The 16,135-nt window shown below is 51.0% G+C and overlaps 2 protein-coding genes across 4 annotated transcripts in view; one reads left to right on the top strand and one right to left on the bottom strand.

Annotated features, from left to right (window-relative positions):
* The window catches only part of LOC134935778 (aldo-keto reductase family 1 member C2-like), a 32,048-nt gene extending 30,041 nt beyond the window's left edge, over positions 1–2,007 (bottom strand). The window contains exon 1 of the mRNA XM_063930612.1: positions 1,924–2,007. Within this exon, the coding sequence (XP_063786682.1) occupies positions 1,924–2,007 (84 nt within the window). The remainder of the gene's footprint in view (positions 1–1,923) is intronic.
* Positions 1–16,135, top strand: part of LOC134933696 (aldo-keto reductase family 1 member C1-like) — a 243,009-nt gene that overhangs the window by 178,569 nt on the left and 48,305 nt on the right. The window lies entirely within an intron of this gene.

Genomic DNA, 16,135 nt, shown 5'->3' with positions numbered 1-16,135 from the left:
AGCTTAGCAGAAACATGGAGATTGTCTGTCCTATGGCATGGGAATGTCATGGGCAAGTTGCGGATAGCGGTTGCGTACAGAAACGCAGAATCGCTCACATAGGAGGCCATACTCAGAAAGGTAATCTGCAGCTACCGCAGGGCTGGTGTAAGTTTCCATGGTGCAAACGATGGTGGTATCTAAAGATGACTAAGCGGTATTTCCGCTGACAGCGGGCGTTTCAGTACTTGCATGTCCGTACGCGCGGCTGTACGGCAGGGAGGGGCTTTGTAGCGGCATTGCATAATATCACAGACGTGCGACCCGCAGAAGAAGCAGATCCGACTCATTTCATATTTTGTCATATTTAGTTTCTATGTACGAGAAACATATATGTATATATATATATATATATATAGACACTACACTACACTACCCCTAACCCTGCACCCACTCTCCGCACACACACTACACTGTACCCACATACAGCATCGGTAGCCATCTGCAGGCTGTCTACCGTGTAAAAAAAAATCCTCTCCTGTGGGATTTTGCCTGCAAAATCCTTGCAACCAATTTTATTTTTTGGATACAGTATATGCTTTCCCAATACCAGGGGCAAATTTAGGGGTGGGGGGCGCCCCTAGGTACAACATTACTGTCCACCCCCCGCCTGCCTAATTTTATAATTTTTATTGATTGGTTATAAGCCCTCATTTAACGATAGCCAATTTAATAGAATAATAAAGAAAAAGCCACTAACTATGACATTTGTAATTATTTATTATACATATTTATTAACTTTAGTAGGACAGCTTACAGAGGCAGTGTGTGCATGTAGCAGTGACTCTTACTTTTTGGGCTGACAATACCAACATAAGCATTCAAGTGCCGCTGCCAAACAGGTGCCACCCCTAGGCATGTGCCTCATGGGAAATTTGCCACTGCCCACTTACCTGTGGTAATCCAAAATTGGTCACGAGGTCCACATAATTTTTTGCAGGCTCAACCTCGATATAGGCCCTATACCGATGGTTTGTGCTACAAAATCTGAAACTTCTAAAGATCATTGTAACAATTTGAAACGTTTCCCATACACAGGTTTCCTTATCTTCAAATAATTTTCATATGTCCCCTTAGTGTCATCTTTGTTTCATTTGTTAACAATTCAATTACTGGCAGGCAGGGCCCCTGGACTACTGCAGAGCCTCTAGGGTGAGTGATGACTTCACCGCCTTCACTAATACCACTTTTCCGCCAAAGAGCCAGGTCCCACCCGGGTTTCCAGACACTGCTCCAACCCAAGTTAGACCCGGGTCAGACACCGTTTACACTGCACCTTGGACCCAAGTTTTTCCCAGGTTGGCCCTGTGTACACTGAACCCGTGTCTGTCCTGCATGTCACTCACAGACACTCCGTGGAGGCGGACCCCGCATATAGAGCCAATCAGCAGCTTTTAAGCATAACCTGGGTCAGATAACAGGAGTTGTGCCGTTTACACAGCGCCCATACCCAGATTCCGACTCGACCTGGGTTATGTTTCAAGGACCCTTTTACACTGTGCCATAACCTGGGTAGACCCAGCAATAACCCAGGCGTTACCAGAAGAAACCAGTACACACAGTATTGTTACACAGACTGTCTATTTGCAATTCTGACTTAGTAATAGGGAAGGTGGTAACCTCCATAACATACAGTAGTTGCATCGTAGCCATACTGGAGGGCAGATGTACAGTACTAAGTCTACGAAAGAGGTAAAGTGGAGAGAGATAAAGTACCAACCAACCAGTTCATGTCATTTTTCAAACACAGCCTGTAACATGGCAGTTAGGAGCTGATTGGCTGGTACTTTATCTCTCTTCAAGGATTAGTACATCTGCCCCTGGGAGAGCAGGGGCTGGTGGCATCAGGACTGTGAGTAGGTGATGGCAGAAGGAAGAACCCACCTCAGGGGCGAAAGTGCCCAATCCAACCGCTGGTATTCTGTTGCCGTCATTCAGTAGGACGCGGGAATCTGGTGCCAGTGCCATGCCCTCAGCCAGCTGCTGAGACCGGATCCTGAAGTTCCAGTTGGTGCCAGGGGTGCCCGGTGCTCTTCCTAATCACAGCCTCCAGCAGCCGGCTCCAGACTGCACACCTAGAGGAGACCGGTGATAATTAGTATTATGCAGGAAGAATCAGATCACAGAGATGCAGAATACAGGATAATGATACATTATCTCCCTATCTATAAGCACTGGATGCAGCCGCACAACTTACTGAGATACCTCCACGGTCTGCAGTGACTCAGCAGCCAGAAGACAGGATAGTATATACAGGAGTATATGTGCAATGACCTTAGTATATTGCGTTCCAGAGGGTGGGGCTGAGTGTGTCAGGCCATATAGAGTTAATGTTCTACATCGCCACCCCCAACACATATATTACTGTTATCTACATACTGTATCTCCTCTATATGTCCAAGTACAATAACCAGTATAACCCCTTGTAAATACCCTGTATAATAAAAGGCTAATAATGCTCTCCTCATCTCTACGGGGGGCATTCAAGTGTTTTGCACAGCGGCAGCCACTAGATGGCGCCCCATGGAGCAAGTCAAGTGTAGCTCCGCTCGGGCGCACACAGTCGCTGGCACTGACATCAATGTTATGTTGTTCCATTATTTTGATGGGCTGCATTTTTTCGTTAACTTTTTTTGTTTTATTTTTCTGGCATTCGCATTGGAAACTCATTGTTACAACAGACATTTTGTGATTCATTATTAATACGGCTGTATTGTCTGCGTTTTAATATATGTTTTATGTATTGACTTATAGCCATTTAGGAATAAAACTTTTTTACTAACTATAAGAGTGGTGTATGTTGATTCAGCCATATTGCATACCTGGGTCATAATTAGTGCAGAAATCTCGCTTTTTCTTCTGTGTTTACCACCACTGGTGAGTCTTTGTTTACAAACACCGCCATAGGATATTATTAGGTGCATATAGACATATGCATTTTTTTCTGCTGCTGAGAAAGTACTTAACTTTTATAACGGCCTAAAATATAGAAAAATTATTAGCGCCTTAATTATTAAGTGGTTTAATGATCTCCCACCAGTAAATCCATGCTGTTTGGGATCCTGTAAATTGTTGGATTTAAGATATTCCACACCTCTTATTTTTAATAACGTTTCCATTACTTTACCTACTACTTATAAAGGCTCACTAGTCGGTAGTTATTTGCTTCTTCCTTACTTCCACTTTTGTGCAGTGGAACTACATTTGGTCTTTTCCAGTCCTCTGGAATTACTCCTGTAGCTAGTGACTGGTTGAAGAATTCTGTTAATGGTGCCACCAGCACATCTTTAAGCTCCTTTTAGTATCTTTGGATGTGTCCCATCTGGCCCCATTGATTTATCCATTTTAGGTTTTGAGAGTTCTGGTAGGTACTTCTCCTCTGTAAATGTACTTTCATCTACCTTATTTTTATGAATATCCCTTCAACTTAACTGTGGCCCCTTCCCTTTTCCTTCTGTAGTGAATACTGAGAAAAAAATAATAATTTACATGATCTGCCATTTCCTTGTCTCCCTCAACCAAATTCTCACTCTCTGTCTTAAGTCTTATTATTCCTCCATTTGTTTTTCTCCTTTCACTTATATACTCATACAGTATAAAAAGTAAAAACAAATATAAATACTTACATATCTTTGGAGCAGGTGATCGGCCCTCCTGTGCGGGCTACCGGACGCGGGTCCTCCATATGCTGTGCTGTGATACCTGTGCAGTAAAGTGATGCTGCAAAATAGCAGCTCACTTTACAGCACCGGGGGTTACAGTGCAGAAGTAGGACTCGGCGTCCGGCAGTCTCCTGGACCAGCAGACACCGGCTCCTGCAACTGGTAAGTATAAAATTCGGAGAAGGGGGGGGGGGGGGGGCTTTTTGCGGCCTGGGGGTAGTAGCAACGGGGTGGGGGGGATCCGGCAGTGGCGCATGTGCAGCAGGACACTGGGGTATTTTTTATGAAAAATACCCCAATGATGCTGCGGATAGGCACCGCAGGGACAGAGCTTGCCCGCAAGCTCTGTCCCTTCATGCGATAATTCATACATCCCTGCGATATACTCAATTATTGCAGTGCGAGTTTGGTCTAGTTTATCACCTGTCATCCGCATTATCAGATGCGGATGGTGATAAATAGACTCCTTAGTCTTCTTCCATCTGGCGCGATACACTTCTTTGTCCTTATTATTTTGAGTCTATTTGTATTACCTAAAGGCCATCTCTTTTGCTTTCACACTCGTTCAGTGTCGGACTGGGACATGAAGGGCCCACCGGGAAAATGCAGTGGTAGGGGGCCATTCTTAGAGGCATGGGTAACTATTAGTGCATGGTCTGGGACCCTTGATAAATAATATACAGTATATAGTAAATACTGCTAGTGCATGCATGTTAATGCATACCTCCCAACTGTCCCGATTTCATTGGGACAGTCCCGCTAATTGGACACTGTCCCGATGTCCCTCCCGCGGGTCGCAGTGTCATCGGCATCTATCAGCACAAGGAGGAGAGCCGGGGGTTGTCCAGCAGCTCACGGAGTGCTGGACACGCCCCCAAAATGATGAAAACCGGGGTTGCAGCGATAGGCCACGCCCCTTGACGTGAGACACCACCTCCTTTGCCCAAAGCCCCACCCCCTTTTTAACCGCGGACGTGCCTCTGGTGCGGCATGTCCCGATTCAAGAGGGACAGAAGTTGGGAGGTATGTAATGTACCAGACTAATAACAGCAATGCCCTGTAGAAAATACACCATAGTCCTGCGCAGTATAATGTAACATAATTCATAATGCATAACTGAGAGGGTGGGCCCCCAGGCAGTGGGGCCCACTGGTGGTTTCCCCTGTACCCCTATGGGCCAGTCCAAACCTGCACTCGTTGTTACCTCTTTTGTAAACCGCACTGGCTTCCTTTTCCTGGTGCTTTCCCTAACTCTATTGATAGAAAGCACTGTTGCCTTTAGTATTGCCCTTATTTTGTTTTTCCCACCTCTGCTGCACTAACACTTCTCCCCATCTCTGCAAACTCAGCCTCCCTAAAATCCAGCGCCTTTGTTTTCGTTTGGCATGAGTTGCACCCTGTCTTTATATTAAACCAAACTGCTTGATGGTCATTGGATCCTAGGGTCTCATCCACATATATCATTATTATTCTCCTTTATTTATATGGCGCCACAAGGGTCAGCAGCATCTAACAAAGAGCCTAATTCAGACCTGATCCCAGTTGTGCGAAATCGCACAGTGGGCGATTATCGAATGACTGCGCATGCGTATGGATCACAATGCGCAGGCGCAAGGCCGAACTGCGAAAAAAATCCTGCGTCTTTTTAGATCGCTAGGCGAACACCGGCTGATAGACAGGAAGAGGGCGTTTGCGGGTGGAAACTGGACGTTTCCTGTGAGTGTCAGGAAAAACACAGGCGTGTCCAAGCGTTTTCAGGGCGGGTGTGTGACGTCAGCTCCGGCCCCGATCACCCTGTTTCTATCGCGCTGTAGGAATAAGTTCTGGGCTGCGCACAGACTGGAAAAATCATTCCATGGTGAGTGAGTTGCAAACGGATTTGCAGCTGACCGGCAATCGCAAAACTTTTTGCACAGCGTACGCAGACTTGCACGGGGCAGATTTTCACTCTGTCTGGCCGGCGACTATCTGATCGCAAACCTCTGCAATTCACAGAGGTGTGATCAGGTCTGAATTAGGCCCAAAGAACATTAATAAATGAGCCAAACGGGAAAACAATGACTTACAGTACAAGACAATGTAAGACAAGTACATGCTATATATACATTACTGCATCAGGGGACAGCACACTGACACTGAATCCCATTAAAATAGAGGAAGCGCCCTTCATATACTGTATATTTATTTACCCATAATGCTTACCGTCTCTGTCCATTTCACGTATTCATGGAATGTGGCTCTACAGACCGTATAAGGTAATGACGCACACACATATAAGTTATACTTCCAGCTATCCCTATGGGGCCCCACTGTAATCTCTGCTACAGAGAGTGAGGCACAAGCAGACACATAAGTACAGTACAGGAGGCCTCTTTAATGAATGTCTTACCTAGAAAGATTAAAGGTGGCTATTCTCAGACAATACTCATAGACTAGAGCTGAATGGTACAAACTCCTTACCAGGCCCCAGGTACTAAACATGCAAACCATTATAGAAATCCATTTATAAACCCTATGGTAACAAGCAGGGACAGATTGGGATGGAAAACGAGTCTGGGAAATTTATGGGAGCAGCCATTATGGGGGTGGAGTCTGTTGTGGGTGGGGGATCTGTTGAGTGGGAGGGATTCCTGCTGATAGGCTCTGATTCTGAGTTTGGCGCAGTTGCGGACTTCCTTGTGTTTTGTGCTGCAGTTGCATCTGTGACTTATGCATACCTCCCAACATTTCTTCTTTCTAAAGCGGGACACACGCGCGGCTAAGCCGCGCGCGCTCCCAAAAAAGGGTGTGGCCTAAGGAAAAGGGGCGTGGCTTTGTGGAGGACCCTTGATCGCGAGCCACGCACCGTTTTCGTCACTGAGGGGGCATGCCCAGCGCTCTGTGAGCCGCTGGCATGCCCCCTCTCCCTCTGACTTCAGTGAATAGACGCTGCTTTGCTAAGCAGGGCAGTGACAGACAGAGCCTCCCAACTGCCCCCCCACCGCGGGACACTGCGGCCCGCGGGTGGGGCAGCGGGACAGTCCCCAAAAAACGGGACTGTCCAGCGAAAATCGGGACAGTTGGGAGGTATGCTTTATGCCTTACTTACCTACTTTGCTGCCCCCTCCTCCGGGAGGCGGCAGTGCTGTAGGTGCTTGGGGGCGTGGCGGCAGCGTGGCCAACAGGATAGTGGACAGTCTGGGGGGCGTGGCATCAGGACCGCATCATCGTGGCTCCACCCCCGCTATGCAGTGCCGAGAAAAGAGGTGCTGTATAGCAGGGGGCGGAGCTACGATGACGCGATCGGACCCCCTCGGACCGCCCACTTGTTCTCTGCTGCGGGCGGCCGAGGAGGGTCGTGGAGGGGCAGCACGGAAAGCGGGAGGCTTGCCCACCATTCCGGGGGTCCGGGAGGGCCACACGATTTTCGGGAGCCTCCCGGCCATTCTGGGAGGGTAGGCAAGTATGCTTTATGCTAATGACCCTACAATGCACTTTCCTAGAGTACATCCATGCATCCAAATATGCAAGGACTGAGGCGCCCACGGTTAGTGTCTACAGGCGCTGCAATCATGCTTTGTAAATCTCTAGAGGCCACCATCGGTCGCACCATTGAAACTTTCACCAGCCCTACGCTAGGTGCAGTGCATCCGTCTGAGCAATGGAACGTCTCTATATGCAACCACTCTCAGCAACACGCCCACATATCTGCATCTACTTAGCCATCCCCCTGTAACCACACATTTCTAATACACTACTTGGTGCATGTGTCTAACTTTACTGCAACTCTGTCTGAACACCATTGTGGTGTATGCCTGTGCAGTGCACCTCAGACGCAAGCGCAGAAGAAAAACATTTCACAAGAAAAAAAATAAAACCCATTGGCCTCCACAGGAAAAAAACACAAACATTGGCCTCCGCAGAAAACAATAAAACAAATTAACCTGCACAGGAAAAAAATAAATAAATGTATAATATAGCTTTTGGTATTACAATTTATTTCAAATTGCCACTGCTGTTTGAAATGCCCAGTGACACCAAGAGGTTTTATAATTCTTCACTGTAACACCTATATATTCATTTATTTATTAACATTTATGTAGCACTAGCATATTCCATATCACATTCTTTCAAAGTTAAGCTGGGGCAGATTGTAAACTGAAAGTGGACCTGGGCACCACCCCTCACATGTCAACAAACAAAATAGGCCCGACATGCACATTGGCACACTGGGAATTTCCACATAAGTCCTATGGCCCATCTACCCTGGTAACAAGGGAGCGCTGCTTGTATAATGTGCAGGGAGCACTGCTGGTATAATGTGCAGGGAGCGCTGCTGGTACAATGTGCAGGGAGCGCTGCTGGTATAATGTGCAGGGAGCGCTGCTGGTATAATGTGCAGGGAGAGCTGCTGGTATAATGTGCAGGGAGAGCTGCTGGTATAATGTGCAGGGAGCGCTGCTGGTATAATGTGCAGGGAGCGCTGCTGGTATAATGTGCAGGGAGCGCTGCTGGTATAATGTGCAGGGAGCGCTGCTGGTATAATGTGCAGGGAGCGCTGCTGGTATAATGTGCAGGGAGCTCTGCTGATATAATATGCAGGGAGCGCTGCTGGTATAATGTGCAGGGAGAGCTGCTGGTATAATGTGCAGGGAGCGCTGCTGGTATAATGTGCAGGGAGAGCTGCTGGTATAATGTGCAGGGAGCGCTGCTGGTATAATGTGCAGGGAGCACTGCTTGTATAATGTGCAGGGAGCACTGCTGATATAATATGCAGGGAGCGCTGCTGGTATAATGTGCAGGGAGCACTGCTTGTATAATGTGCAGGGAGCACTGCTGATATAATATGCAGGGAGCGCTGCTGGTATAATGTGCAGGGAGTGCTGCTGGTATAATGTGCAGGGAGCGCTGCTGGTATAATGTGCAGGGAGTGCTGCTGGTATAATGTGCAGGGAGCGCTGCTGGTATAATGTGCAGGGAGCGCTGCTGGTATAATGTGCAGGGAGCGCTGCTGGTATAATGTGCAGGGAGCGCTGCTGGTATAATGTGCAGGGAGCGCTGCTGGTATAATGTGCAGGGAGTGCTGCTGGTATAATGTGCAGGGAGCGCTGCTGGTATAATGTGCAGGGAGCGCTGCTGGTATAATGTGCAGGGAGCGCTGCTGGTATAATGTGCAGGGAGCGCTGCTGGTATAATGTGCAGGGAGCGCTGCTGGTATAATGTGCAGGGAGCACTGCTGGTATAATGTGCAGGGAGCGCTGCTGGTATAATGTGCAGGGAGCGCTGCTGGTATAATGTGCAGGGAGCGCTGCTGGTATAATGTGCAGGGAGCACTGCTGGTATAATGTGCAGGGAGCGCTGCTGGTATAATGTGCAGGGAGTGCTGCTGGTATAATGTGCAGGGAGCGCTGCTGGTATAATGTGCAGGGACGCTACTAGTGTAATGTGCAGGGAGCACTGCTGGTATAATGTGCAGGGAGCGCTGCTGGTATAATGTGCAGGGAGCGCTGCTGGTATAATGTGCAGGGAGAGCTGCTGGTATAATGTGCAGGGAGTGCTGCTGGTATAATGTGCTGGGAGCGCTGCTGGTATAATGTGCAGGGAGCACTGCTGGTATAATGTGCAGGGAGTGCTGCTGGTATAATGTGCTGGGAGCGCTGCTGGTATAATGTGCAGGGAGCACTGCTGGTATAATGTGCAGGGAGCGCTGCTGGTATAATGTGCAGGGAGAACTGCTGGTATAATGTGCAGGGAGCACTGCTGGTATAATGTACAGCAAGTGCATAGCCTGAACTTTGTTGGCCCCTGTCCCAGTTCTTCTAGAGAAATATGCGGACACATTCTTGCAGACATTTCTAATCTCCTCTCCATATTTTTCTCCCCATTCTGCCCACTTCACTATGAAGGGGGAAGGGGGGGGACTACCGGAGAATCTGGGTGTATCCCGCAGAATCCAGGCGAGTAGGTAAGTATGTGTTGATATACAGATGTGTATTAATAATAACCAATAGGCATACCCTAGTTTATGTTATAAACCTTAGTAGTGCCCTGATATGTGACATTGTAGGACTGCCAGTACGCATTATGTAACACAGTATCTTTACATCTCTGAACTTTGATACCTCCTTTCCAGGTTTATTACAAAAGAATGCAATGTGGTACTGCAGTTTAATTATTAATTGCTAGATATTCTCTACAAATATAAATAACAGGCCAGTTGCTTTATCCTTAAATGCAGATTTGCTGGCAGCAGCAGCAGCAGCAGCGTGTAAACACTAGCCACCCTGAGTAACCTGAGGGTTACCCGAGGGTCAATCAGATGAAGCCGTGGATCAGAGAAGCCGGCCGAAGGTGTCTCCTTACACTGAGTTCCTCCTTAGGCATTAGCATATTTTTGCACAGCTGCTTTCTCTGAATCAAGATTAATGTGCTTGGGGTACTGCTGGTATAATATACTGGGGATACTGGGGGCATAATGTGCTGGGGGTACTGTTGGCATAATGTGTTGAGGGCACTGCTGGTATAATGTGCTGGGGGTACCGATGGCATAGTGTGCTGGGGGCACTGCTGGTATAATGTGCTGGGGGTACCGATGGCATAGTGTGCTGGGGGCACTGCTGGTATAATGTGCTGGGGGCACTGCTGGTATAATGTGCTGGGGGTACTGAGGACATAATGTGCTGGGGATACTGATGGCATAATGTGCTGGGGGTACTGATGGCATAATGTGCTGGGGGTACTGATGGCATAATGTGCTGGGGGTACTGATGACATAATGTGCTGAGGGCACTGCTGTAACAATGTGCCGGGGGTACTGATGACATAATGTGCTGGAGGTACTGCTGGTATAATGTGCTGGGGAACTGAGGGCATAATGTGCTGGAGGTACTGCTGGCACAATGTGATGGGGGTACTGATGACATAATGTGCTGGGGTACAGCTGGTATAATGTGCTGGGGGGCACTGCTGGCATAATGTTCTGTGGTACTACTGGCTCAATGTGCTGGGGATACTGATAGCATAATATGCTGGAGGTACTGCTGGTATAATGTGCGGGGGTGCTGCTGGCATAATGTGCTGGGGGCACTGCTGGTATAATGTGCTGGAGGTACTGATGTTATAATGTGCGGGGGCACTGCTGGCATAATGTGCTGGGGGCACTGCTGGCATAATGTGCTGTGGTGCTGCTGGTATAATGTGCTGTGGTGCTGCTGGCATAATGTGCTGGGGGCACTGCTCGCATAATGTGCTGTGGTGCTGCTGGTATAATGTGCTGTGGTGCTGCTGGTATAATGTGCTGTGGTGCTGCTGGCATAATGTGCTGGGGGCACTGCTGGCATAATGTGCTGTGGTGCTGCTGGTATAATGTGCTGTGGTGCTGCTGGCATAATGTGCTGTGGTGCTGCTGGCATAATGTGCTGTGGTGCTGCTGGCATAATGTGCTGGAGGTACTGCTGGTATAATGTGCTGGGGGCACTGCTGGCATAATGTGCTGGGGGCACTGCTGGCATAATGTGCTGTGGTGCTGCTGGTATAATGTGCTGTGGTGCTGCTGGCATAATGTGCTGTGGTGCTGCTGGTATAATGTGCTGTGGTGCTGCTGGCATGATATGCTGTGGTACTGCTGGCATAATGTGCTGTGGTGCTGCTGGTATAATGTGCTGTGGTGCTGCTGGCATAATGTGCTGGGGGCACTGCTGGCATAATGTGCTGTGGTACTGCTGGCATAATGTGCTGTGGTGCTGCTGGTATAATGTGCTGTGGTGCTGCTGGCATAATGTGCTGGGGGCACTGCTGGCATAATGTGCTGTGGTGCTGCTGGTATAATGTGCTGTGGTGCTGCTGGCATAATGTGCTGTGGTGCTGCTGGTATAATGTGCTGTGGTGCTGCTGGCATAATGTGCTGTGGTGCTGCTGGCATAATGTGCTGTGGTGCTGCTGGCATAATGTGCTGTGGTACTGCTGGCATAATGTGCTGTGGTGCTGCTGGTATAATGTGCTGTGGTGCTGCTGGCATAATGTGTTGGGGGCACTGTTGGCATAATGTGCTGTGGTACTGCTGGCATAATGTGCTGTGGTGCTGCTGGTATAATGTGCTGTGGTGCTGCTGGCATAATGTGCTGGGGGCACTGCTGGCATAATGTGCTGGGGGTACTGCTGGCATGATGTGCTGGTGCTGCTGGTGCTGCTGGCATAATGTGCTGAGGGTACTGCTGGCATGATGTGCTGGTGCTGCTGGCATAATGTGCTGGGGGCACTGCTGGCATAATGTGCTGTGGTGCTGCTGGTATAATGTGCTGTGGTGCTGCTGGCATAATGTGCTGTGGTGCTGCTGGTATAATGTGCTGTGGTACTGCTGGCATAATGTGCTGTGGTGCTGCTGGTATAATGTGCTGTGGTGCTGCTGGCATAATGTGTTGGGGGCACTGCTGGCATAATGTGCTGTGGTACTGCTGGCATAATGTGCTGTGGTGCTGCTGGTATAATGTGCTGTGGTGCTGCTGGCATAATGTGCTGGGGGCACTGCTGGCATAATGTGCTGGGGGTACTGCTGGCATGATGTGCTGGTGCTGCTGGCATAATGTGCTGGGGGTACTGCTGGCATGATGTGCTGGTGCTGCTGGCATAATGTGCTGGGGGTACTGCTGGCATGATGTGCTGGTGCTGCTGGCATAATGTGCTGGGGGCACTGCTGGCATAATGTGCTGTGGTGCTGCTGGCATAATGTGCTGGGGGCACTGCTGGCATAATGTGCTGTGGTACTGCTGGCATAATGTGCTGGAGGTACTGCTGGCATGATGTGCTGTGGTGCTGCTAAAATAGTTCTAGACAAGGCCAAAATATGGTGCTAGACACACTCCTCCGGCGGTGCACCACCTAATAAAATTAGCTGCGCATGCCTATGACTGGAAATGAGTGGAAATGAATGTTATTGTGAGAGGACGGCGTGTTGGGGGAACGGGGGAGGTCGCCCACCTCCATCTTCCCCGGACATACAGCGGCGGGACCCAGGCGGCGTTGCGGCGGGTTTTCAGCACGGAGGGGCTTGCGTCCGATGGGATTCAAGCCCCTCCAATCACGGCGCAGCAAGACGAGGATGGCGCCGGGCGGGAGCCAATCAGGGCTCGCGCCCGGTCAGCCAATGGGAGCATGCCGTGACGAGCCAATCAGGGCTCGTCGCGTCATAGCGCCGCCCCCTCCCAGCGTCTTATAACAGACGCGGCGGAGCGGGAGCAGGCAGTCGGCGCCGGATCCGGAGCAGTGAAGAGTTCCCAACGAGAAGAAGACGCGGCCGGGGAAGAGAAGAAGCGGCGGTGGTGGCCAAGGAGAAGACGCGGAAGAAGAAGGAAGAGACCCCAGTGGAGAGCAACAGGCGGCGCCCGAGGAGAAGACGTCGAGGTGGCCGGAAAAGAAGAACCCGAGGAGCCCACCCGGAGGTCCGGTGGAGAGTGCCGCAGTGTGTGGGAGGCAAAAGAGCTAACGAAGCTCCCCACTGCGGCCTCTCCATACGGTCCGGTAAGCGGCCTCGGGCCGAGTCTCATATCCTCCCTAGGCCACCGGGTGTTCGGGCATTAGGCCCGTGGGCATATACGGGCAATAGGCCCGAACGCAGATAGGAGTCTGGGGGGTCATATTCTGTTGCGGTGGTTTGGGCGTTAGGCCCAAGCCACCCTCTGGCTCTGGTCAGGCGGGCATTAGGCCCGGGCGGCATATCAGGCACTAGGCCTGAGGCTGCAGTCAGGCACTAGGCCTGTGTCACAGTCAGGGAAATATACCATTTGGCCGCCTCGTGTTGGGCCAGGACAAGGGGGGGGAAAAAGATACCGGCTGTAGGCCAGGGGAGGACTGGGCCTTGATCCTAACCTTAGTTGGAGGTCTGGGTCCTTAGACAGGCGCACCAGAGAAGGCGTTCCTTGTACAGGCTGAGCCCAGCCCCTTTGGATACCCCGGCGAGTGGGCTGTGCGGCAGCTCGTGCACATTGTAGGCTGGGTACGGAGGGTCGGCTGACCCTCGCATCTTGTACACGCCTGCGGTGCTAGGGAGGGGCTGTGTAGAGATCGTCCGGGTTTTCTTTGCCCGGCCTATACCCGGGCGTCGGAGTGGACGGCGATCTCCCCGAGGTCCAAACTGGGGCGAGGTAGCGGAACCTGCATCGGACCGGATTGTAAAGGTAACCCTCATTTGCATTGTATTCACACTGTGAACCTGTATTTGCTTGACCTGTTGAGCGAAGTTAGGTGAAGTAGCCAACCAAGTTACACTGTTTATAGTTCGTAATAGGTAGGCTCAGTTCTGTTGTTAGCCGTTTAGTTTGTAGGGAGGCTGCTGTCATTTTCTCTCCAGGATCAGAGGTTCGCGACGAGCAAGCTGACAAGAGTACCAGTGTGAGTATTCTCTGAGTGTGTGTCCTTGTCCGTGTTGAACGCCGGTCGCGAGACCCCGCTAGGCCTAGCGGGCTCGCTCCCACCTGGGTGCGCAAGTGCCGAATAGGTGACAATTTGGGTGGCTGAGGCCCATGGGCCGATGATGACATTCGCCTAACCGGTGAACGTCGCGGCCACCCCGGTGTGCCACTTTTTCCCCGAACGAGGAAGGAGTGGGCACACAGTGATAGTGTTCCTTGTTTCCTCTAGCCGTCGGTCCCCAGACTGAGCCTCGGGCGGAGGCCCCGAAGAGGAATCCTTCTCGGACGAGCCGAGGCGGAGTGGCCAGAGTGCGAGACGCAAGCGGAGGTAAGAAGCGGTACGTTTGGACGGTCACAGGCAGTACACCATACCAGCACCCTTACATTTGGCGTAGTCGGCAGGATCGCTGGGGAACATGGACCAAGCGGACAAGCCGGAGAGCGACAGTGACGAGTCGCGCGATGGGACGAATGCCGAGCCTAGTGGTAAGCCTCGGGCCAGGTTGCCTATCGGAGCAGCCCTCAACCACCTGGACAAGTTTGACGGGCAGAATATGCCCTTGATGGAGTGGATCGAACAGTTGGAAACCACTATCGACCTCTACCAGATTCCGAAACGGGTACAGGTGAATTTAGCATTGAAGGTCCTGACTGGCGATGCCCGGAAGACGGTGAGAGTACGTCCTGAGCGGCTTCGTAAAAGCCTGGCCGACGTCTTCACCATTCTGAAGGGTGTGTATGGGGAAAAGGCTACCACCACCACGCTGAAGAAGCATGTTTTCGCACGGATTCAAAGGGAAGACGAGACGATTTCCCAGTTTGCTGACGCGATCCAGGAGTACATGAGCGAGATCCAGATGAGGGAGGATGAGGATTTGATGACGGGGGACCTGGATTCCACCTTGAGAGGTATTCTAATAGGTGGACTGAGGAGTAGGTCCCTGCGGAACTACCTCCAGGATAAGGTCGATGGGGACGGCAAGCTCACCTTCTACGAAGTGTTGGGGATGGCGCTGAAGAAAGAAGAAAATGCAGAGCTTTGTTCCAGCGCCGTGGCCACACCACCAACCCAAACGGTAAATAGGGTTCGGACGCCGGAGATTAGTCCCTTGGAGGGCTGCATCAAGGAATTAACCACCACGCTCCTTCTCGTCCAGGACGAAGTGTCCCAGTTGAGGCAGAGGGTAGAACGGGCAGAGAGCCAGGACGCCGACCCCGAAAAGAGGGGTTGGGACGACGAGGATCGTTCCAAGGAAAAAAACCCTCGGAAGAAAAGGGAACCGGAGACTGCTGGACGTCGGGGAGGGGAGGTGCGCCCGAGGGGACCCCGCGAGTTGGTGTGCTGGGAATGTGAGGAGCCTGGACATTTCGCTTGGGACTGCCCGGCCCGCCGCCCCGGCAGAGAGGGGCGTAGGAGACCTTTAAACTAAGGTCCCTCGCGGTAGCGGGACAGTCTGCGGGGGAAGACGGCGCGCGAGTAGATGTCGTCAACTCATCCGACTTGTTCGGTGAGTGTCCCACTGTAGTGGCAAAGTTAGGAGGGAGGGATCAACGTTGTCTTTTGGATACCGGGTCGCAAGTGTCCACCATGTCCGAGAAACGGTTTAGGGAAGACTATGCCCATCTCACGACCACCAGTGTCGGGAATTGAGTGACCCTAGTGGCGGCAAACAATCTCCCCATTCCCGTAAAGGGGGTCGTGTGGATCGAAGTGGAAGTGTATGGAGAATCCCTTGGAAAAAAAGGGTTCGTAGTGGTGAGTGGCGAGGGGTTTCACCATGGACCGGTGATCCTGGGGATGAACATCCTGCGGAGTCTGGATCAAGTACTCGTGCACGATAAAGGCCCCCAGTACTGGAAGTATCTGGGTGTGCAGAAGCCGGTGCAACAAGCTTTTCAGAGGGTCGTCCGGCGGAACGAGGAGACCGCCTCCGTAGAAGCCTCGCGTCCCCTAGGCCTGATCAAGACGCGGCATAACCAAAAGGTGAAGATCCCAGCAAGACAGGAGGTGGTCCTAGAAGTACCCGTCCGTTCACAGCAGCGGCTGGA

This window comes from Pseudophryne corroboree, chromosome 6 (genome assembly GCF_028390025.1).
Source record: "Pseudophryne corroboree isolate aPseCor3 chromosome 6, aPseCor3.hap2, whole genome shotgun sequence".
Taxonomy (NCBI): Eukaryota; Metazoa; Chordata; class Amphibia; order Anura; family Myobatrachidae; genus Pseudophryne; species Pseudophryne corroboree.
Note: the sequence above shows the minus strand (reverse complement) of the source record. Positions and strands in the feature narration are given on the sequence as shown.